The sequence below is a fragment of the Gymnogyps californianus genome, chromosome 1 (assembly GCF_018139145.2).
Source record: "Gymnogyps californianus isolate 813 chromosome 1, ASM1813914v2, whole genome shotgun sequence".
Lineage (NCBI taxonomy): Eukaryota > Metazoa > Chordata > Aves > Accipitriformes > Cathartidae > Gymnogyps > Gymnogyps californianus.
Window position 1 is genome coordinate 174,126,395 of NC_059471.1, and position 25,401 is coordinate 174,151,795.

General features: G+C 38.1%; 1 protein-coding gene across 1 annotated transcript in view; it reads right to left on the reverse strand.

The window, feature by feature from the left end:
- Positions 1-25,401, reverse strand: part of ACSS3 (acyl-CoA synthetase short chain family member 3) — a 97,537-nt gene that overhangs the window by 11,603 nt on the left and 60,533 nt on the right. The window contains exons 10-11 of the mRNA XM_050899937.1: positions 12,423-12,518; positions 8,086-8,149 (exon numbers count right to left, since the gene is read on the reverse strand). Of these exons, the coding sequence (XP_050755894.1) occupies positions 8,086-8,149; positions 12,423-12,518 (160 nt within the window). The remainder of the gene's footprint in view (positions 1-8,085; positions 8,150-12,422; positions 12,519-25,401) is intronic.

A 25,401-nucleotide genomic window follows, 5' to 3' on the forward strand; every position in this document is an offset into this window, starting at 1 on the left:
AGAGAGCATCTCAAACATTCATCAGTCTGCATGAAATATTCCTTTAATTAGCTGAAAGAGGTCACAAAAGTAGTTGGTTTCAGTGTGGATTTTGCAGAAAAAAAACCCTATAGTTTAGTGGGGAAAAGAGAAAGCATCAAAAACCAGTGAAAGTGCTTGGAAAAGGTTAAAAGTAAAGAAAGTTCAAATGCTACTCACGTGTACTCAGCCAGCAATCTGTTAGAAAACCCATCTTTGGCCAAATTGCTCCCACATTGAAAGTCCTACTCATTGTTTCACTTGTAAAGGGAAAAGACAAAGCTGATAAAAAAAACGTGGGAGGCTGGCAGGGAGAGAAATCTTTTGCACAGATTCATCACGATCATCTAAGCTGACCTCCCTTATAACACAGCTTAAAGGTTGTCATCTACTAAATCCTGTCTCAAGCCCGTAACTTTTGGTTAAATAACAGTGTATCTTTAAGATAGATAGCCAGGTTTGACCTAGAGGTGCCAAAGAAAACCACCATATTCCCAAGAATTTGTTCCAATGGTTTAATACTTTCACTGTTAAAATAATGTCTTTTACTTCTCATCTGACTATATCTAGCTTCAGCCTCCAATCTATGCTAGATTAAACAGCAGTCTCTCAGAGATGTCTTTGTCCTGTGGGTATTTCCTGACCTTGATAAAGTTATCGCTTAACTGATCTTGGATAAACTACATACCACAAGTTAAACTGTAAGTTTCTTTAAGCCAAGTTTTCCAGCACTCAAGTCACTCTCATTCATATCTTCTCCAAAACCCAGCCAGTTTCTCAATAGCCTTTTGAAATATGGACATAAGAACTGAACATAGTGCATTAATGGTTTTACTAACATCATATCCACAGATAGTAATAATAGCTCCTTTTCAGCTTCCCTACTGAATAACAAGGGATCATATTGCCTGCTTAGTTACACTAGCAGCTACACTTCATTCAAAGATCTTGTGCATTCAGAGGTTTATCCACTGTAACATAAAAAGCTCCCTTGAAAGTCACTGCTTTCCAGGGTAGAGTCCTTCATCTTATAAATCTAGCAAATGTTCACTGTTCCTACGTGTATGACCTTTACTTACAAGAACATATTGCAAGTGGTCTATGCAGGATGACACACTTTCTTTACACGGTTCTACAAGCAACACTTCTCCCTCCAACAATCTTCCTTAAGGCCAAGACACTCAGACTGGTCTGCAACATGTCCTCTGTTGGGTTGCCTTTCATTTTCTGCTACCTTATGTAATTTTTTATTTGTTTACTCTATATTTATAAAATCAATAGGAAAACATTAAACACCGCTTCCAAAATGGCAAAGCACATCATTAAAATGACAAAAAATAAAAACAACTCAAGCAATGGAGACATAGCTTGATCCCCTTCAGACACTCTAGCACAATCACATATGAGAAAGATATGCTAAGAAATGTCTCTCTAAGTACTTGAATTTTGGGGATTATTACATTCATAGAAGGAAATTTCAGAATATCAAGTATTGGTTTTTATCATTGGATGAAAGTTAACGATAAAAGAATATATTCTTTTAAAAGCACAGAACAGCAATAGTGTCACACACTTACAAAAAAGAGAAAAATTGACAACGTTCATTACTGAGACACTACGTAACGATAAGATCTTCAGCAGCTATTATGGCATCTCAGGTAGCTTCTATCTAACTGTCTTTCTTCTGAGCTAAGGCCATATACTTCTCTCTCGGCTTCAAATGGAGTCTCCCCTTGCTTTCACCATCTAAAACCACTGCAATCGCCTCCCGGCCTCCTTTTCTTCCTGGCAAGGGGAAGAGCACAAACGAGAGCTGTGACCTTTCTCATGTGCGTATCTCAAGTTAGAATGCCCCAATGTTGATCCATCAAGTCTTAAAAGATTTTTCTTTATTTTCTTTAATGGGATACCAAGATACTACAGTGTGCTACGAAAGATTAAATCTTTTTCTTTCCCTTTTCTTCCCTTTAGGCTCTTTTGGTTAGCATTTCTGTTGTGCATCTTAATGATTACATTCCTGGCTTCAGGTTGCTTCAGACTTCCATATAGATACTGATTTTTTTTTCAATGCATTATAAGAAATATTAAATGAATAAGCTTTTTATTGAACATCTATTTGGTCTATAAACACTGTATAAAGATTGAACACAGTACCACAAATAGTGAAACTGTGAATGGGTTGCTTGCTTCTGAACAACATCTCTTCTACCAAAGGATATTAACTTTATGGTATTTGCTTCAAAAGTCCTGTCACATTTATATTCAGCTAACTTAAAATCTAAAATTGTAAAAAGCTGTAAATTTATCATGACCCTTTCTTTATAAGACCTCATGAATAAATGTTATTTTTCAATACCTTACACTCTTACAGCACTGTACATAAAGTTTTGCATGATTTTACTTTATATAATGGGGTGGGTCATCATTTGAATCATTTTAACTATTGACAGAACATAATAATTTTCCTTCCTCCCTCTTCCTCCACTAATCCCAAATTCATGAAAAAAACCCCACAACATGAATGGTCTGCAGAGCCTCTCACACTATTCTTAAATGCAATTTAACCAACGCAACCAAAGCAGTTCAGAATTGCTGTACGATGTAACTATGTTGTCGCACCTCTTTCTGAATATGGAACTGAAATATTTATGTGATTCTATGCAGTGGAGATTGATAAAACGAATTTGTAAATACTTATCCCATAAACCTCCACTATTATGGCACAAAATTAACTATACAAACACTAGAGGAAATGTAACGAGGATCTATCAGGAAATTTACTGGCAGGCATTACTCTCTGGATAGAATGAGTATATGGCAAATGTAGTCCTCTTGCTGTTGTGAGAGAACATAAAGAATAATGCTAGTTAATGAGATAGTGCTGACAACTGCTTCATAAAAGAAACATAATAGGTTTGCAATCTTTATAATGTACAAGAGCAAAACTGAGTTTCCCATTGCACTGGAATTTAAATGGGATTTCTCTTTGCTGATGTTCCTAATGAGAACAGACAACTTTGAAAATTCTCATGGCTAATCATGATTACATATACACACATACACACAGTGTGTATTAATTACAGGCAGGTCAGAACAATGCAAACAGAAGTGTGTCACCAAATCAGGCTGGTCTTGCTAATGGAAATGGAGGTCATTGCTGCTATCATTTTCACTTCACAATAAATCCTCAGTTAATTATCTTTTATGTTCAAAGATTCTAGCTCAAAAAAATGTAAATTTAGAAACAATTCATACAAGCCTATCCTCATGAGCTGCAGTTGTCTTCATTTTCCCTTGCCCCTTAATCACAAATGTTGTGACACTGCATTTGATTACTTTATCCTGAAAGACTTGGGAAGTCAAAAAGATTATCGCATTGTTCAAGTAAATTAGCCTGTATGAGAGTTCTTGACAGCAAAAATCTTTCCAAAGGGCATAGATGATGGTTATATGAAAAAAAAAACAGGTATCAGTTGGTGGATGAGTAAAGAAAAGAACATACTTGGGGCAGAAAGATAGAGTAATTAGGTGTAAGAATTACCTTTCTAAAGTATTTGACTCCTGCAGGATAAAATTAAAGTTCAAAACTCTGTTGCAAGGATATTTTAAAAACTATACTTATGAGCACTGCAGGCCTCAAGCAGCCCCCAACAGTCTTTACTGGGAGTTAAGACTGGGATAAAAATCACCAAGAGCAGCAGCATACCGCTTTTGCACAGCTGGTATTGTAGGCAGTGTGTGGCCATTCTCCTCTCCAAGAAATACGGAAGAATATTTCTCAACTCACGTGCGCTGCAGATAAAGCAAACACCTGTGTTTTTTTCTAAAATGGTACACCATATTTTGCTGCTGAGTGCATGACAGAGCAATAATCGAAACTATCCTGACTCCCCCATTTTCTTCTAGCTGCATGGGGACATGTCCCTGGGTGACAAACAAACACTGCTAGCAACAAGGATCATCCCCACTATTTTTAAGGGGTCTGTACATGTAGAAGGCTGCTGAAGAGATGAAGAGAGGAAAGGCTTCTCTGCAGGAGCGCTTTATGAAAACTAGCCCTAATAAAAAAATGAAAAAAGTTTACACCTCAGTAACTGCTTAGCTGAATGAAGCAGAAGATAGAAAACGTGATGCCTTAACCTAACGGCCACAGATTTTTATGATCAAAAAAACAACTAAACACTGCAGCAAATACCAGAATGAATCCTGGAACAAAATATTAAAACACTGCGAACCATAATATCCTAAAACCAACTTCTGTTAACAGTCCACAGACTGAAATGTTGGAAGCGTTAAAAAATCCACAATTGGCCTCCTAAAGCTCATCAATACTTTTGCCTTGTTTTGTTGGGGGTTTTTTTGGTTAAGCTGCAGAACGAATTTTAAGAGATCCTATTGTCTCAAAAGATTAAGTCAGAAAAAAGGCTGGAAGAGAAAGAGGGGTGATAGTTAACCTACCTCAGAATTGGTTTCATATCGATTATGTTAACAACACAATGTAATTTCTTTGCCCCCTACTCTCCCCCCTATTTCAGAAGGGACAGTACAATCCATATGGACATGATAAAATAATAGTGTCCCTGTGCCATTACTCTTTCTTGAGTGATCCAATGCAAAAAAACCAAAACAAAACAAAAATCCCCCCTTTTTTCCTATCAATTTATTTGACTGCAGCAGAAGTCAAAATAAAACAAAACAAATCAAACAACAACAACAAAAAAATCAATACATAAACACATTTGTAATGCCTTAAGATACATGCCTAAACGTGGGGCCACATTAGGAAAGATAAATTCTGGCTTTAAGAGTTTGACAATAACCCCAAACAGGCTCTTCTAATATTGCAATATCCACTCCTGACAGGCACTTAAAGATAGTAATGACTCAGAAATGTGTGCACACATCTACCAACATTACCTGTTAGTAGATATCATTCAGCTTGTTTGGCAGAGTTGCTAAGGATGGAGTTCATTTCACTTTTGCTAAGCACCTACCCTAAGCTAGCTGTGTCACCCCTGCAGTCAGTGGAGAGACATGAACACATCTGGCAGGCAATTTATTCCATCCTAGCTAAATGCCTAAGACAGCTAGGATCAATTTTCTTACAAAATACCTTTCTCTCACTCCACTGATTACAAGCTTACATTTTATTATGGCATTAGGCACTACAGAGGTGAGAGCTTGTCCTGGTTTCGGCTGGGATAGTTAATTTTCTTCCTAGTAGCTGGTACAGTGCTGTGTTTTGGATTTAGTGTGAGAATACTGTTGATAACACACTGATATTTTAGGTGTTGCTAAGTAGTGCTTATCTTAAGCCAAGGACTTTTCAGTTTCCCATGCTCTGCCAGCAAGCAGGTGTGCAAGAAGCTGGGAGGCAGCAGAGCCGGGGCAGCTGACCTGAACTAGCCAAAGGGATATTCTATACCATGGAACGTCATGCCCAGTATATAAACAGGGGGGAGTTGGCCGGGAGGCGCAGATCGCTGCTCGGGCATCGGTCAGCAGGTGGTGAGCAATTGCATTGTGCATCACTTGTCCTTTCTTGGGTGTTATTTCTTTTTTTTTTGTTATATTCCTTTTCATTACAATTATTATATTATTATTATTAATCTTAGTAGTGTATTTTATTTTACTTTAGTTATTAAACTGCTCTTATCTCAACCCACAAGTTTGACTTTTTTTTCCTCCTCCTCCCCACCCCACTAGGAGGGGGGGCTGTCATGGTTTAACCCCAGCCAGCAGCTAAGCACCACACAGCCGCTTCCCCCTCCCCCCTCCCAGTGGGGTGAGGAGGAGGATCGGGGAAAAAAAAGTCAAACTCGTGGGTTGAGATAAGAACAGTTTAATAACTAAAGTCAAATTAAATACACTACTAAGAACAATAATAGTAATATTATAATAATAATTGTAATGCAAAGGAACATAACAAAAAAAAAAAAAAGAAATAACACCCAAGAAAGGACAAGTGATGCACAATGCAATTGCTCACCACCCGCTGACCGATGCCCGAGCAGCGATCTGCTCCTCCTGGCCAACTCCCCCCTGTTTTTATACTGAGCATGACGTTCCATGGTATGGAATATCCCTTTGGCTAGTTCAGGTCAGCTGCCCCGGCTCTGCTGCCTCCCAGCTTCTTGCACACCTGCTTGCTGGCAGAGCATGGGAAACTGAAAAGTCCTTGGCTTAAGATAAGCGCTACTTAGCAACAACTAAAATATCAGTGTGTTATCAACAGTATTCTCACACTAAATCCAAAACACAGCACTATATCAGCTACTAGGAAGAAAATTAACTCTATCCCAGCCAAAACCAGGACAGAGCTTCAAAAGATAGCCTTCCACTCTGACCTGGATTACTGATACTGTAAGCCACAGTCTGTTAAAGGCTGCGGTAATTTTAATTATGCATACTCAGCAATGGAATGAATGCACAATCTTACATTTGTCACAGGAAAACTATGTCTAAATATGAGTCTGCTGCTTCAGGGGAGATCGTGTGTAGACTTAAACACATGCCTGTGTGTCCTGGTGGCCTAGCCTAAGATGCTGAAAATTAGGCAGGGTATAGACTTCATCCTGAAAACAAACATCTGTGTCACACAGTACAAGAACTTAACGTGATACTACCTTAGTCTCCATAGTGGTCTAGTTACATTAGGTCAGTAGTACAGCTGAGGAAAAAACCTTCACACCTCGGCAACTCCAACTCCCAAGCAAGCACTATGCAGCCAGCCCGCCCGCATTTTTAGCGCTGCACATCTGCAGCACGCTCCAGTGCCTGTAGCTCTTGCATGTCTCATCTCCAGCTCACGTGGCCACTGCCTCAATCCTCAGCTAACTTCCCTCTTTAACAACTCATCAAACTCAGTACATCTGTCCCAAGGCTTTGGCTTTTGACAGAATTTCAGTTCACTGAAGGTTAATGCTAATCTTTATATTTCCTTCCATTCATCTAAGCAAGCAGTGAAGCGTGAGTTAATCACAACTCTCCTAAATTTTACCACAACTGAACTGGATGAATGCATTTCTTTTGGGACTTGTATTTGCTGGCTGTTAGGAAGTGTTCAGAACTGAAGGATTTTCTGTGACTGAAAACAGAGATTATAGCCAACATGTTAATCACAAAGTAGGTATCTGTCTGAGAAAAATGCCATTTGCCTAAAAGCCTGTGAAACATCCAGAATCCAGAGCTGGCATGGGCTGTGGGGAGCAGTAGCCTATCAAGCTTTACAGAAGCAAGGAAAGGTTCTGGCAACAGTGAGACGGCAGCAGGTAAGACAAGAGAAATGTAACTGATGTTCACAGTGTTATCTAAACAGACGCCCCCTTTATCTAAGAAAAGGTGCTAAGAAAGGTGTACTTTCAAAAAGAATATTAAAGCTTATGGAACTCATCTGACAGGAGTCTGATAAATGGTACTAAAAATCACCTCCATGATGCACAGCAGGGGTTTTTTTTTTCTTTCTTTTTTTTGCTGGAGTCTTTTCCTGTATGTATTTTGTCCAAGTACTACCACAACTGAACACTGTTTGTTTCATGCAAAACACACACACACAGACATCTTGCTGGTTTTACAGAGAAGAGAAAATACACATTATCCCTCTAAGAATGTGCATCAGTTGGGATTCAGAGATAGTGAAAGAGGAGGCAGCATCACACCTGTAAAACAAAGCATGTCAATCTGCACTGCTGTACTATTTCACTAAACTGAAAGATAAAATAGTGAAGAGAGTAATTCAGTATCTTGCTCATACATCACAGCAGGAAGGCTTCACCCTGTGCCAACAGGCTGGTAATTAAGAAAATGGTAAGCTTTGCTGTAGTCTAAGAAAAAAAACAGCAATCCACACTCATTCACTCACACAATTTCATCTGCAATTTGTAAACATTAATGGACATACAAAGTTCTGGCAGTTTGGTATCAATATCAGAGACAGACATGCTTTTGAACCCTCATTACTTCAATTGTTGTTATATATATATATATACATAAAAAAAATCTTCAGTCAAAAGACAATCAACCCATGTAGGAAGCTTCTCTTAACTGTAAGATACTTAGTTTGCTTACTTTACCACAATATTTCCCAAAGTCTTCGCCTTCACTGGTTCCTTATTTTCATCCAGAATCATCACTGTAAAAGAGTAATATAGGAAGAGAATTCCTGTTAAGTAGTGTATTTTTAGGTGGAGGACAGTGTCTTTCTTCATGGATATCAACTTATGTCACACTTCAGAATGGCAATACACCAAGCAACAAAAGGAATTAAGTAATTTGAGAGCACCAAACTGGATAATCTCATTACCTTAACAACAATCAGTCTTAAGTATAAAAAGTCTTAAATAATACTCATGCTTTGGGAGTACAAATAGCACAAAGTTCCAAAAGGGAAAAATATAGAACTGAAAATTAAAAGACACCTTCATACTGGAAAATCTAAACTTCCAAATAGCAAAGGGCCCTTCAGATACACGATAAACACAAGAAAAAATGTGCAGGTACCATGAGTAAGAAATAACAACTAAGATTACTGGAGGCTAACCCAGTAAATGTGAGAAATACTATTAGCAGTAAATAAGTGTGTCTGGTTTTCAAAGGCTCTCAGGAGACCCAGAAAGACGCTCCCCAGCTGACAAGGCTTATTCTAGTCTAGCACAAAGAGGTAAAGTAACTCGTGAACTACCCAAAGCCGCATAGCAGGGTAATGCTAGAGTACAGCGAAGAATCCAGACCTCCCAACAGAAGCCCTTTCCCTGGATGACACTGGCCCATCACCTTCAGTGAAAGCATCATATCCTGGTACTGAGGTTTCTGAGGAAAAACACCTGAAATAGCCTCTTCCGTGCAGTCATCTGGGAAATCTACTACAACCACCCATTCCACCTGAAGGTGCGGGCATAAGGAAGGAATGGCAGATATCAACTTGGCCTGTGATAAATGGAATTAAACAAAGGGAAATGACTAAACCATGGAAAAACAGCGAGGGAAGGTTTTGACAGACTGGGCTGACATGGATTTAAAAAACATGCTTTTTGAAGCCTGCCCAAGCAAAGAAAGCAATGTTCAGCTGGATCTAAATTATTACAAATCATCTTACATTCTGTATTAAAAAGTTTCAGAGGAAACGGGAAAAGAAGATGACAGACTTCTGACTAAAACTCTGCTAAGACTCTTATGAGTAATATCATATCCTATCTGTCCAAAGAATGCCAACATCTGTAATTTACTGTTTCTGCCTGAAGCCACTCCTTCAAAGAGGATGGCAATTTTTAAGTAACTGAAGAGCCTGCTGAAAGCAATGGCTCAGCACACAGACACAAGCAAGTACCCCAGGCCAGTTTTACAAATCAGTGACATGGAAGGAGTAACTGGGATACGAAATCAAAAGATGAATGGACACATAGAAGACACATGACAAACAGCAAGAATGGCATAAATAAAACCTATTTATAATCTGTAAACACATTTTTTTCTTATATATTTTTAGATTGTCTAAGAACATGTGTAAGAACATAGTATCGTTAGATTTGGAGAATTTAGGCTCAGAACACACAACGAAAAAGACCCACTCACAAGTAGCTTTCAATGCTTTCTCTCCTATTTTTTCCTCTTTTTATTATACTAAAGTAAAACCTTATCAGTTTATTGTAACTATTTTATCAAGGTAGCAAGTCCAGTATTTATTCTTCTCCTTGCAAGCAGTGTATTTCAATGTACAAAAATTTGAGGAAGGGAGAGATTATACAGCTAACTCCTGAATTACTGAAGAATTGACTTAATTCTTCGAAATGTAGGACTTGCTTCAGTTTGAAAACAATGCAATGAAATTATCTGGAAAGGGTTCAAGTAGATCAAAGGGAAAGCACAATATAATGTCTGATTTAAGGCAACAGAGCTAGAAATTAATATGGTATCTTGATTCACTTTTAAATGCAATTTGTGCCACTGCACTTTGATATCATAGCTAAACACTGCTTTTATTCTTTATATTTAAAAAAATCAGCAAAGAAATCAGTTTATTTTAGCAATACTGTGACAGGAAAGAATTTGGCTGTTAAAAAAAAAGAAGTAGATTTTGTAACTTTCTATTTATATTGCAGCATAAATACAACATAACTTCAGCAACGTCCAAAACCATTAACCGTTGCATGTAACATCTAAAAATACAGAATCTATCTTCTAAATGGCATAAGGATCTCTTCTAATTAATATAGTAACAGCAGCAAAACAACATCAAAACAGAAGTGGGTGACAGCAAGACAGCTGCCAGTACAGAGTAATTTCAAGATCCACTATTTAATGGATGGCTGCCATTACAGGACATAATTGGCCTCAAACCAAAGAGTGAAAGAGGTAAAGTTCTTTCATAAATCTTTAGTGAATTTTAGTGCTCATTTTATGTTTCCCTTTTAAGGCATGCTAAAGATGATTCCTTCATTCTATCTGAAGAAATTCTTTACTTACACTAGGCCCAATGTTAAAAAAAATTCATAGGAAATTTTTATATTCTTGCTACTCCTACTTTTTTCTAGGCCTGACTATCATCTGATAGCATGTGTGATGCAATTACTATCTTCCACTCTTCCCTATTTATTACAACTCCAGACAAACTTCACAGCTTTGTTTTAATGTTGTTTTTAAGCTATTGCTTGTCTTCATGCCATAACTGTAAATGCCAAAACCCAGAGCTGCTGAAAATGTTTATTTTCTTTAATGTTCACTTCCACTTGTATGTATTAGAAGAAAAAACAGCTTAGCCCTTTCTGCCCAATGATGTGAGAACTTTTCCTGAAGATGGTTTGATCTTTAATGTAATTATTTTTCGGACTTCAAGTAATTCTTGAAAACTGTGTTAAAATCAGGGTTCCGAGGTATGAAAATATTTTTGCCTTCTTAATCCTTTGGCTGCACCCTCTGCATGCAAATACCTTCCAGACAATGAGTGCTCATCCTTTCAATATTGGTCCATAGCCTACCATTTCTCCCAGCTGGAAATAAAAATGCTCCACAAGTACTGAAAGATAATGTGCTTAACAAGTCTCTCAAATATGAGCCCATATACCTGCACAAAAAGGCAGAAAACTGATTTTGATTTTCTTTAAAAAAAGTATGAAATGAGTTCAAATAGAAGATTTATATCCTTGCCAAGCTGCTTGTTAGCTCACTATGACGTATTTGTGGAAGACACAGACCTCAGTAAGAATTTTCTTTATGCACTCCAGAACACTTATCATGTAAAATTGTAGGGCCAAAAGAAAATCTACTCAATCTAATCAATGTGTCTCTGAGACATAATTATTCGATGTATATCTCCCAAACCGAAACTATTTAGGCTCTGAAAATTGAACACACAGGTACAACAGAACACTCAAAGTGCAAGTTATAGCAATTATTTGTCTAGTTATAATTTCCTCTTTTGTTGATGGTTATTACTAACATTCTTCTTCCTAATTTGCCAATACAAATTTTACCGCTGCTTTCATTTAAAACAGTGCAACTGTAGATAAAGCCTTAACGCACAGTATTTTTTTCATATCTGTCCTCGTTTCAGCTGGGATAGAGTTAATTTTCTTCCTAGTAGCTAGTATAGTGTTATGTTTTGGATTTAGTAGGAGAATAATGTTGATAACACACTGATGTTTTTAATTGTTGCTAAGTAGTGTTTATACTAAGTCAAGGATTTTTCAGCTTCTCATGCCCAGCCAGCAAGAAGGCTGGAGGGGCACAAGAAGCTGGGAGGGGACACCGCCAGGAGAGCTGACCCAAACTGGCCAAAGGGATATTCTATACCATATGACATCATGCCCAGTATATAAACTGGGGGGAGTTGGCCGAGACGGGCAGATCGCTGCTCTGGAGCTAACTGGGTATCGGTCGGCAAGTGGTGAGCAACTGCACTGTGCATCACTTGTTTTGCATATTCTAATTCTTTTAGTATTATTACTGTAATTTTTTTATTATTATTATTATCATTATTTTCTTCCTTTCTGTCCTATTAAACTGTCTTTATCTCAACCCACGAGGTTTGTTTGTTGGGTTTTTTTTCCGATTCTCTCCCTCATCCCACTGCGTTGGGGGAGCAAGCGAGCAGCTGCCTGGTGCTTAGTTGCCAGCTGGGGTTAAACCATGATAATATCTTTGTATATCCAGTGTAGAAGTATGTGCTAGCCCTTTCATGTAATAAAGGTAGGAGTAGCTGATCAATTTTCTTGAACATAACTCTGAATTTCTTATTCACAGCCACATTCCACAACACACAAAAAAGCAGAGCTTCCTGTTACGGGAAGGAGGAAAATGTGTCAATAAGACTGTAATTTGCTTTCTCTATGAGGTATGAAAATTAAAGAGCACTTACTCAGGAATATAAGCAATATCCTTTTCCAGTAGCATGTTTAGCACAGTCTTACCATTGTATCCTGGCACTGGTTTTCCTGCCTGTCCAGGTGGAGGTGTTGTAGAGTTCCCCAAACCAATACAGGAAGCAGTAATTGCAGAACCAGATTCTGTTAAGAGAACACAAATATTGTCAGTTAAGGTTGTTCTTAGTGTCACTGAGTATTTATTAGTTCTAAGTTTTGCTTCTAATTCAGCACATCAAAATAATAAAATAAAATAAAAATTCCAGACAAGCAATGGAAGATTTAGAATTCAGGAGCTTTTATGTATTATCTAATGAATGTAAGTTCATTACAGAAATTTGCATTCTTCAAAAGGGAACTTTTTCCATTCCATAGAAGACAGTCAGAAATAAACACTTTCTGCATTACACCTGTAGTTTATTCTGCTATGCATATAAGATTATACCACACCAGTAAGAAACTGCCTACAGCAACGCCATGATAGAAGTACTGTGTAGGGCAGATGTACTTCAAGGGTTATTTCATGAGTCAATATCCTTGGGAAGAATGAATTCCAGAAAAAAACATCAATCCATTCTTGGTTGATTATCTTATCCCTGCAAAGCAATATCAAAGTGTCTGCTGTTCTATTCTGGAGCTACACATTCAGAGGTTTGGAAGGTGAATAAATGCCAAATCTTCTCCATGACAGTATTGGTCAGGAAGATCAGAGAAGAGGTAGTGCCTAAAAAAATTTACTGTAAATAATGAAGTCAGGAATACCTCCTTTATAATCCTGGAGATCTCACTAGTATTTCTTGGTGAGAACTATTTCAGATAACAAAAAGGCTCAAAAAGAAACAGGGTAGAAAAGTCAGACCTAAATTTTCAGTGTTGCCAAAATAAACTCAAAAGGAATGGCAATCAAACTGCTGCAAGATTTTGTGATCATAATCCAGATGTTTTCTCCTCCTCCACCTACAAACCTTAAAATTTTACTAACCATAGCATTATGGAGTGGGGTTTTGGGTGAGGGCGGGGGAGATGTGAGAAGACAAATGTCTCTTGGTTTTTGAATCTTACCAAGATATTCATTCATCTAACTGCCAACAGATGAATTGAACACTGGCTCACAGAAGGCAGGTCTGGAATCCCCTCTGAAGTGCCAACGTAAAATACCTTGTTCGGACCTTCCAAATGAGACAGCACAAATATCCCCTGTAATGCCTACGCCTTCCTAACTATCCCCACAGTTAGGCAGCTAGAAGTTCCTCCCTCCTCACCTTCCTCTTTTTCTTAAGAAAGCTCAACTTCACATAACTTTTTTATACTACAAGAGTTGTTATTATAGAAGAGGAATAAAAACTATCAAGTCATATAACAGAGTCTAAGTTTCAAAAAAGACCAGTTGCTCTTCTCTTTCCCTCTAAGAAAAAAATCTATAGAAATTACTTTTAAATGCTGCTGTAACTCCGAGCCACAGAAAACAAAGGGTAGGTGGTTGTAAATATTAGCAGGAACACAGTATGAGACTATTGCTTTAAAAACATGGCTTTATCATTCTGAAGATGTCCCAAGTCTCAGGTCACTTGTCCTGGAATTCATAGTCCACGCCACCCTCAAGTGTCAGCACAACGAACCAGGTTTGTCTTCAGCTCTATATTTGTATCTGTATGGTCAATAGTATTTTCAGTTCTCTTGCATTAGGAAATTACAGTTGGTTTTGCTGTGAATTTTCTCAGCTTCCTAGCATTCATCTGTGACTTCAGAAGTTGTTAAATGACTATTCAAGTGCTAAAAGAAGCAAGAACAAGAACAAAATTACAGAAACTTGTAGTGGTTTTACATTAGGTGTTAGTAAGTGGCTGAAAATTAGCATTAACATAGCATAGTTAAGCTAGGGCCTAACTCCAGCTGTGGGTCACAGAATGAGAATTATCAACCCTCAATGCTAATAAAGACAGGCTAAAAAGTTTGCTTAGTTGTTTCCCCATCTTTCCCTGTTCCTTCTTCTACATAATGCACATGCCCCGCACAATTGCGGATCCTGATCTTTTCTTCCAACAAGCAGAACACCTGAGCTACAATTACAGTGGTGACACAGTATCAAAATGATCTAACATACCCCATCCCGTGATCACACTGAAAGTTTCAGGAAGAGAAACTCACAATTTATTCAACAGTTTGGGAGCTTCACTTTTGCACAGTATCTATACTGAAGACTTTTTTTCCTCTTTTCCTCGGAACAGAATGAAAAATGGTATTTTTCTTAGAGAACAGTGAATTGGAAAAGACAGTGGAAGGGACAGTTTCTTTTTTGACTGTGTTAGGAGGAAAAGAAGTGGTAGCACAGAGTATATCTTGCTTTACATATTGCACAGCAAGAGCTAAAAACCATACTGTAACAGATCAGGTAAGAAAAGTATTCTCCTATCACCAAAACATAGTAATTAGGTTTGCTACTGAGAAACACAGCATCACTATTAACCTGATGTACCAGTAAGATTTGCATGAACTGGGAATTGACAAACATTTCTAATCAAGAGCTCTCAATCAAAAAAACCCTGAGGGGAAAGGGAGAATCTGAAATTTCTGAAAATTAGCTTGGATTTGCTTGACTCTCTGATACACTGCTAACGAAAACAATATAAACTAGAAAGGAAACTTCATCACATTAATTTGTCTGTATTTGTCCCTGCTTTTTGGACAACAGTGAATAAGACTGAATGAAAGTCCGCTTATTCTAAACAAGAATCACAACTTCTAAAACTTTGTGAATAGGTCTTTATAATTGCTGCTATTTCTTCTATTATATTCTCAATTACCAGTGGATACATCATTTTCATATTTACCCAGTGCTCTAATCTCTAAGCTGTACATTCAGTTCCCATGGGTCAATAAGACTTTTTATATACATGAAAAAAATATGTTTTTTTGGTGCTTGGACCAGATATTAATTCAGAGAGGGAATCCCAACAGCATCTGCTCTTTGTGTTAGGTTAACAGTTCCTGAATGCTAAAGATTCCCTTACAATGTAGATGCACAAAGGAATACTGTCAAAGGATAGCATGAATCTTTGTGCTGTACATTTCTTGGAAAATTAATGCGTATCTTCCAAACAGGATGCTGGATTGAAATACCAATTTCCTAAACCTATCAGAAAACTGCAACCCCTTTCTAGGACAGCATTTTTTAATCACATTAAAAACAGTCTGACTTGGAAGTGGAACTCAATTCAAAATCCTACTAAAAAGAAATCATCACTGTTCAGAAGAACACAGAAAAATAAGTCATGAGAAATTTTCCTTACCAATTACATGTAATACAAGTACTGTGTGGCCCTTTTATATATTTTCAATAAGTAAAGTTGCTTAAGAATCTTTGGTTTGAATTAAGGTTGGTTTCTTCACAATTCAAGTCAGGACCTATATGCAGGTTACAAGACACAGGTCTGAAAGTTAAAACAGCAACAGTTTGAAGGATAACGCTTGTCAAATGGACGTTGTATTCCACCTACCCCTTACATCAGGTTTCTGAATGTACAAACAGGCATCCCTTACCTGACACTCACTTGTTTATAGTTGCAGATTCTCTGAAATTAATGCACAGCGTCTAGACAGATTCCCAACGCTGAAGTCTTTAGGAACTTGCATATTTTTAATGTAAGGAACAGAACAGTAGATCTGTCTTCCAGTCAGTCCCTTCTGCAAACATTTAGGCACTAACCTTCCACTCACTACGTTAGCAAGTTAGCTTGCCCTCCGGCTGTGGAAGGCTTTTCAGGGACAACTGGGTCATAAAACCAATTTCCTTTTTGCAGAACACCTTATAATGTGACAATGAAACAGCTATTTAGAAGAGCAATGTTTTACACCAGAAGAGCAATGTTTCACAACTAATCTGGTAACTACATACAATGTCTGGTCTGAGTTATAATGGAATGAATATATATACCTCTGAGAATAATGAAAAGCACTTCACTGAGACTTGGAAGAGAGAGTTAGTGAGAGATTGTCTTAAAATCATAGCTGTTAAAGTGTCCCAAGTCCCTCCTTACATTTTTACTTTCAGGATAAGGGCTGATATAAAGAAATAGCGCTCGAAATTCAAAGATGTGACCTTCTTTGTTTTGTCCCACTCTACATGTAAGTGAAAGACCTTATTTTAAAGATATTTCAATATTATTGAGCTATATTGGACAGTTAATGAATAGTCCGATACAGGCATTTTTGTTGCATTTGCACCTCTGAAAGAAATTCCTATGTCAGAGAAGGTGCTGCTGATGCAGAAGCAAAAAGTGCACTCTCACGAGTAGCAAGGGAAGTCTGTCATCAGAAAGCTTCCCTTGACTTGTGTGCCTGACTTGCAGAAGCTGTGCTCTGCCAAATGATGCAGAGCAACAGCTAGTAAGTTCCGTGCTCAAAATTGTCTTGCTCATTCACAGTCAACAGTCAAGTTCAATCAAAATAAACAGTTTTGAAATAACTTGGGACTTTAAAGATGAAAAATGCCCTGTACCACTTACATTCCTGATACATTATAATTTCTAGACCGTGTCTCATGTTCCTCAACATAATAGACTGTCACACTGCTGAAATATTGTATTTTCTGGTAGGAAGTACTTAGGGAAAATACACTGCATTCTGACATTAATATTTGAGTTTGGGCTGCACTAAGTGAGTAATGTAAGGCTGTCTGCTTTGAATTTCTTAGGATGCAATGGATAGACACTGGAAGCATGCAAAAGAGGTGGCAAATTGTTATGGAGCAGGAGAAAAAAGAGAAGAAAAAGGAGCAATTGCTCCTCTAACACATTAATGAATGCAATAAATATAATACACTAAATTCTCACTGTGGCAGTGCTGTTTTGAGCCATTCTCCTAGCAAAGCTGTCATTTTGGTTGAGGAGAATCAAAGGAATTACTACAGCAGAAGACAGCACTGATAAAATGGAGAGCAGGGTCTATGGAAGGGAGAAAGCTTGGGCACCAACTGATAACAAATCCATCCACACAGCAAGAATGCAGCTCTGATGAGACTCCTTGCACATGCTCCCTCCACACAGTAGTCATTTAATTATACCAGAAAGGGTGGAATGACGAATTCAATAAAGTAACAGCAACATGCTTTCTAGTATGGCAACAACTACTGGGCATCCAGGAACAGAAAACCACAATACCAGATGAATTATAGCACTCGAAATCTGCATCACAGCATACCATACTGCTTGCTTATAATAAAACCAAATCTAACACATCACAGAAATATGTACTGGGAAGGTCCTGAAGATTCAGGGGCCAGATCATCAAGTATTCATACAGACCTAATTTCCTTCATCCTTCAGGATATGACTGTGCAGAGCAAAGAAGTCAGTTTCCCAGTCAGTTCTTCATCACTAAAACCCAAACCAGTTTCTAAGTCTCTGACTGCACTAGCAGTAGGTGGCCTCACTCACAACTTGTCATTTAGCACTGTTAACCCTAACAAATTCTGTCTAGATAGCCATGCTGCAGGCTGGTAGCCCAAGCACCACTTTAGTCTTATGTTTACTGGTGTTGGAAAATAATTTCAGATAATTGTTTTAGCCTCTGTACAGTACAGCTCAGCCATGCCTTCAGCAAAGACTCAAAAATATCCACTGTATAATTTTGCCATTAAGTTTTCTTCATCTCTTCCCTGGAAGAGATCTATGTTCTCTGCTCAGCTCCACATTGGTGCACGAGACATGATGAAATATTAATGTGTACAAAGACCAAGTACACCTGCCTACTGCTGGGTATTTAACTACAAACAGTCTGATGCTAATTATCCATCAACACTAAAACAAGAAGATGACACCTGGCCATTATTATCCCAGGGCACTAAAGGGCACAGAGGAGAACAGGTTGGATAATCCCAATGCAATGCAATGCGTGATGCTGGGCTGTCAGCTGGCAGACTGCCACAAAAGTCCACAGTACAGCTGCACCCACATTGTTAGTATATGTTGATATGCCGTGATTTTTATTGCCTTCTAAGGGTAAAGACTAGTGAAAATTACTTTTCAGATCTATGATAATTATATCATGAACTTCCCTATCCATTTTACTCATTTCCTCTTCATTTTGCTTAAGCCTGTCATCAAATGAAGTAAAATTTAATGACCGCTTATATTCATTGAAATTTTCATTTTCTAATATATTTAGCAGGGTACTGCAGCAAATTATAACAGAAAAGTGAGACAAGCCACAAGGAGACAACAATGACTGAAGAATCTGGAGAACTCTAAATTCTTAAGGATTCCACTGATTCGGTTTTACCAACTGTCAGAAAGCAAGTGTGAAATTAAATCCAATTCACACATTATGCACAATTAGGTTAGATTAAAGACAATCTGTCATCCTAAACTGTGAAAGGCTTTGCTGGCTAGTAGTGAAACTTCAAAAACTCATGCATCGTTCGGTATTTCATTTCACCCCTTATTTCTGAGGAATATGACAGATGTAGCAGAAAAATTCTTGAACAGTGATGATAATTACCATTTATTTTTCCTCCATCTGACTGCATTCTTAACTTACTCCTCTTGTGAATTAAGCGCATGCAGCATCAACACAATAAATACCAGGTGCATACAGAATGCAAAAATATGGTAAGTCAGTAGCAGGGGTCTATCTTAGCAAAACCCACAAGTATCAAATTTTAGGTGAGGTATGCGAGTTGACTGATTTGTAATCAAGATTTTCATACTTGTCTTACAAGGAGTTTTTCAACTCCTTACAAACTTAAGTAAAGCTAGGGTAAAGAATATGCAGTAAACCAAATGGAAAGAATTTCAGTTAAGACCTTCTTGCTTGAATATTATTTAGAGAGACTATCACATCTAAAGCATGACCTTGTCCATCAGGCTGCTTACAATTTAGATTACATTTATTTGGCAGAAGGTCAGAACAATTTGTTACCTTGAGGTGGGATGGCTGCAAAACGTGTTCATTCATCCCACTAGTACTCTACAAAAGAGTGTAAAACCTCTACAAGTTAACTGTAAGCCTCACTGAAAACCAACAGTGTTTTTCACCTATTCTTCACATCCAAGTGAAATTAAATTTGACCTTTCTCACTTGGTCAAATTGTATACAGAGCCTTAAAAAAACTTCTACTCAACTGCTTACCTTTCTCTACTCGGAAACTGTAATGTGGAAGCTTCACTCAGAAAACATGGAAGAGAGATATAAATAGGAAATAAACCAATCCATTTTTTAGAGGGTGACTAAGGAAAGCAGAAAGATCTGTTAATTAAACAGACTCTCCAGTACAGATGTATTTGTACAACAGGACCAGCGCATTGCACAAAAATTTGCTTTTTTTCTGGTTATGACTACTTGCTGTTCGGTACTCACTTCCACTTGAAGTTCTCCTTATTCTCTATATTCTTTATTGTACAGTAGCACCAAGGGTGCTCAATCAACAACAGGGCCATACACTACAGACACCACAGAAAGTGGTTATTGTCTGAAAGACAGCATAGACAATAGCTAAAAGGGACAACGATGTGACAGCAATATTCATTTTCATTATCCATTATATTAAGAAGGATGATTTTGTAGTTAAAATGCACAACTAGACACTGAACAGTTGACTTGAGCTAATTTAAATGCACATCAGTGAAGAAAACTGTAAAAAAAAGTGTGGTCTCATTATCCTTCTACACCTTGGCTGTACATTCCCATCTTCCTTTTCCCCCATTTTTACATGGAATTGGATTGAACCGATTCAGATTTTTAAAATAATTATTATTCTTTCTTTCAGCCAGGTTAGTTTTTGCCTAAATCAATGCTCTGATTCTGCTCACCATGCAGCCACATGCATGGTAGGACTGGCCTAAGAGCAGGGGTACAAAGGCAGTGCCAGAGATGAAGGAGGGATGCTCCACTCCCTCTTTCACTGGTGGCTTGCACTTACATAAGCTTAGACCGTTCACAAATGACACATCCAGTTACACACCGCCACTGCTGAGCCATTTATCTCAGTACGTTTCATTTAAAACAGGAATAGTATCACAAGTATTTCCTCCCCCATAATCAATTTGTCCATTTAGTCTAATTCATGGTTTAGGATATCACTTTACATTTTAAATGTCAAATGCAACACAGGTACACATTTAAGTGCTTTCATAAGCCAGGCCATTTTTCTGAAACAGAGCTTTAGCGACAAATAGCTTTCTGAAAGCTCATCTATGTAGTTATTCTATTGGTTTAACTTTATATCAGATCCTAACCTGCAGTGGTATCGATGAATGCCTCCCACCTCAGCTGGGACACTATTTCCAGTCTTTAAAAGATTTGGATTTACTGCATTGGAATAATGCAGTAAAAATACTGCATTATATTCAGTGTTGCACTAAAGTATATTCATATTTAAATAAATGGGCAAGCATTCCCATATTATTATGCACGTATACAGCACTGAGAATGACAGCTTCAAGCTTGTTTGCACAATCTAGGAATTATGATGTTAGTATTAACCTGACTGTGGAGCCATATTAATATGTGTACAACAACAGCTGTGTACAGCTAGCCAGAAGCAGAGTGTTTCCTCATTTCTTGCAAATGTACAGAAGCACAGGAAAAAAAAAATCACAAAATAAGCTAAAGGTATTTGAAAATCTGAAGCCTGTTTCTCAAAATAAAATCCATTTTGTTTATAAAGTAATATATTTTCTGAAAGTACCTGAGTTTCCATGCTTATTCGTAGAATTTAACGTCAGAAGAGAAACCAGCAATTCTTTTAGTATTTTTAAATGCTTCAAAGCACCAGTAGTCATAATGCATCTATTACCATGAATACATATTACACTTGTGAAAGCCAAATACCTCTTGTATAACAGTTCTATTGCTATATTCAATCCACTCATTTGAAAACAAAATCAATCCCCAAAACCATTAAAATTCCCCCAAGGCTCCCTTTCACAATCCTATCCAAACACAGAACAGATTTACAAACTGTGCTGTTTGTGGTATCATACATATACACAAGGCCTCTGAAGATTTCAAAGCACATCCAAATAAAATCTCCAGAATAAGTGTACAAAATGTAACTGTAAAGAAGCTCTAACTAGCTTAGTTAAAGGTTGGTGGGCCATGACAAATATTAAAACCAAAGAAGGAAATAAGTTCAGTTATCAAGAACTGGCAAGCTAGTCATAAAGCACCAGAAGTTCATGCATTCATTTTGTAAGTATATGTGCTGGTTTTGGCTGGGACAGAGTTAATTTTCTTCACAGTAGCTAGTATGGGGCTGTGTTTTGGATTTGTGCTGAAAAGAGTGTTGATAATTCAGGGATGTTTTCGTTATTGCTGAGCAGTGCTTACACAGAGTCAAGGCCTCTGCTGCTTCTCACCCCACCCCACCCCACCAGCGAGGAGGCTGGGGGTGCACAAGAAGTTGGGAGGGGACACAGCTGGGACAGCTGACCCCAAATGACCAAAGGGATATTTCACACTATATGACATCATGCTCAGCATATAAAGCTGGGGGAAGAAGAAGGAAGGGGGGTACATTTGGAGTGATGGTGTTCGTCTTCCCAAGTAACCGTCACGCGTGATGGAGCCCTGCTTTCCTGGAGATGGCTGAACACCTGCCTGCCGATGGGAAGTGGCGAATGAATTCCTTGTTTTGCCTTGCTTGCATGCATGGCTTTTGCTTTACCTATTAAACTGTCTTTATCTCAACCCACGAGTTTTCTCACTTATACTCTTCCAATTCTCTCCCCCATCCCACCAGGGGGGAGCGAGTGAGCGGCTGTGTGGGGCTTAGTTGCTGGCTGGGGTTAAACCATGACAGTATACCAGGCTCCTTTGCCTCCAAATGGTAATTTATAATGTACATCTTATAAGGTGCCTATAGCAAAATGACAGCCAAGATAATCAGAGGAGACTAGAAAGCTTTTTGGTCATATTTTGAAGATGTCAGATGGCATGTTTAAAGATGCATTAAGTCAGGCAATGCATTGAATTATAATATATTTTCAGACTAAAAATGAGTTTCAAATTTTTATTTTCCTCCTACTGTAACATCATTAACTGATACATGATGAAATGCTAAGAGATAAATGGAGATTATAAAAAGTAATTACACATCTCAGTGCTAACCATTTACTGTTTAATCATTTTGGGGAATCTTAATATATTGTATGCAAAGTAATACTGCCAAGATAGAAAAGACAGACAAAATTACTACTGTGAAATTCAAATATTTTTTTCTGTATCAGGGTCTAACATCTTAGAAACTCCTGTTCTCTCTCTTTCTACCTTCACTAGGCAGCCTTAAATCCTGCAAAGAATCATTCCTTCCATGCACTAGATCCATGCGGCTTACTACTAGCTCTCCTGTTCTTAAATCATCAGGAAAATCATCTGCTTTACACTAATGAGGACTTTATTCTCTGAGCAACAAAAAAAGCAGTTGCCATGTGACACGAATGAGATCAGCAACCTGTAACATCTTCACACACATACAAACTGGAGGTGCTGTCACAGCTTGTCTCCTTCAGGCAGATGAGACTGCACTATTCTTATTTAACATACCCATTCCTAAAGGTGTCCCCTCTTCTTCTTCATTTGCCTATTCAGTGCACACTAAACATCATTCATGGCTAAGCGCCGTAACTTAAGACTGCTTTACAGTTCTTTTATTTTCAGTCATCTAAACCACATCAATGAAATTTTTAGAAGGAGGAAAACATTTATAATACTTCATTCATATTAATGCATGTCCCCAGCTGCATGTGGAAAGACAATCAGAAAAGATTAAGATTAATAAGCACTGAGAAACTGAAGTCAAATGGGAACAGAAAAGCTTAATACATACTTTCCATCAATTCTAAGTTAGAAAATGTCAGTGCAAATGAGACAGAGTGGCAATGGCACAGCTGATACTGAATTTGTATCAACACAGAGGAGGTGCTGACCAGTGGGAAGAAAAGAGTATAGCCAGGAGGAAGAGAGAACCTTCCCAGCAATTTAAAGAACAGAGGTGCATGCTTTTTTTACTGGAAGGACCTAGTGTGCTTACTCACTTAACCATGCCCAAACTGTAATCAATTCCATAAATAAAAACAAAAGGGATCTATCTTTTTTTCAAGCCACAACATTCCTACCATCTCTGACCCGGTATCATCTTTGCAACATGGCGCATTTCCCAAAATGCATGAGAGAACTGAAAGCCATGTGAAATGCACATCTGAAATAACCCTCAAAAGAGAAACATTTTTGGGGGAGCAAACACGCTTCATGAAATGGGGGAGACAGTGAACAGCACCGAAGACCACAATAAACCTGTGCAGCTGTAATGATTCATTCAAAGTAAAAACACCTTAGAGAATATGTATATAATCCAGACATACATTCTTTTGTGTCCAACACACACATAAACAGTACATAGTAATAAACAAGACATTTTTGTAAAAAATATTTCTCAGCTAAGCAGATACAGCCTAGATTTCTGAAGGAGAATCCTCTTCACATGGATTCCACAGAGAAAACTCAAAAATTCAAGACTGGAAGATGAGTATAGATAGATGACTGTAAGACTGAAATGCTACAGAGGGCAACACAATCAGGGAAGCAACGTCACCCATTTTACTAAGGCATGTCACAAATCATATATGATGGAGATGCTAAACTGTGTTAGCATGAGCAGAGATTCAATATTTTACCATTAGATTAACAAGGATTACACCAATAAAATGCCCAGTTCTGAGCACCGGCAGTCTTCAACGCTTAACTCTCTTCTTTACCTGCCTGGAAACAGGGTGCTCCGAGGTAAGGTTTTCACAAGTAAGCAATTCTACCACGTTTACAAATAAACGCTCATTTAAGAAACTTCTGTAATTCTAATGTTCCCTGTGACCGCCCATATAAAGGCCCAAGTAGTTTATATCATAATGAAACACCTTCAACAAAAAAAAAAAAAGGTGAGGTGGAACGAGAATGAGGCTGAGGAGATTTTGTGTCTGCAATTACAGCACGCTCCTGGGATGCAGACACAGACTGAGGGCTCCGATGTCCCACGCTGAGGAGGGGCAGGTTTCCCCCCACCTTCCTCCACATCTGAGTGGTAACATTACTGAAATACTGGGACAGAGAGGCACAACTGCTCTTCACAGGTTTAAGAGACTGGTTGGCTCCTCCAAAGCAATTTAGTCCAAACTTCTTGGCTCATTAGAAAACAGGAGTGTCAAATCCTAATTTAAATCCATGTCACTCCTTTAAGTTATGTTAAATTATCATAAGAAAAAAATTGCAAGAACTATGAATGCTCCAACCTCAAGAGAGAAGCCAATCATCAGGACGAGTTAGGAAAGAGCTCCTTGATTTTGACACAGGTTGACCAAACAGACAAATAAAAAAAAATACATACAAGTTCTGTCCTTTTTCCTTTCTCTGAAGCTAATGGTAAAAGCCACTGTACAGCATGAGACAGCCACACACTACTGAAAGGTCAGTCTCTGCCTTGGCAATGCCCATGGCCCCTTACAATTTTCCTCCTCTCTCTCCTCCAATAAGGACAACCAAAAACCTATTTGAACTGGGTGTCCCAACATGACATTGAAGGAATGACAAGCTACTGTAACGAATGACACGCAGTCCACATCTGCACAAGTCTGATCACTACGCAACAAACGATGGCTGAAACAATCTTTATGTTCATACCCTTAAAGGACAGAATGCAAGCCCCCAGGTAGAGACATGATAAATGACCACTTTTCTCCTCTTCCTCTACATGAACACCTGTTATAAGTTCAGTTATCCAGAAAATTATGCTGAGAGGACTCTCTAATTCAGGGCTGCAGAGCTGCAGAATTTTCTGCAGAGTAATTCCCACTTCTGTAGAACTGTTCTGCAGGATATTAGCTTCCACTAAAAAAATATGATCCTAGTCTTGACAGGGTACACACGTCTTCAAAAAGCATGAACTGCATCTACACTGAGGCACCACCTGATAACTTAACCAGTAGCCTGGACTTTGGAAGAAATTTGTTTCATCTCTTTCATCTCAGCTCCAGATTCT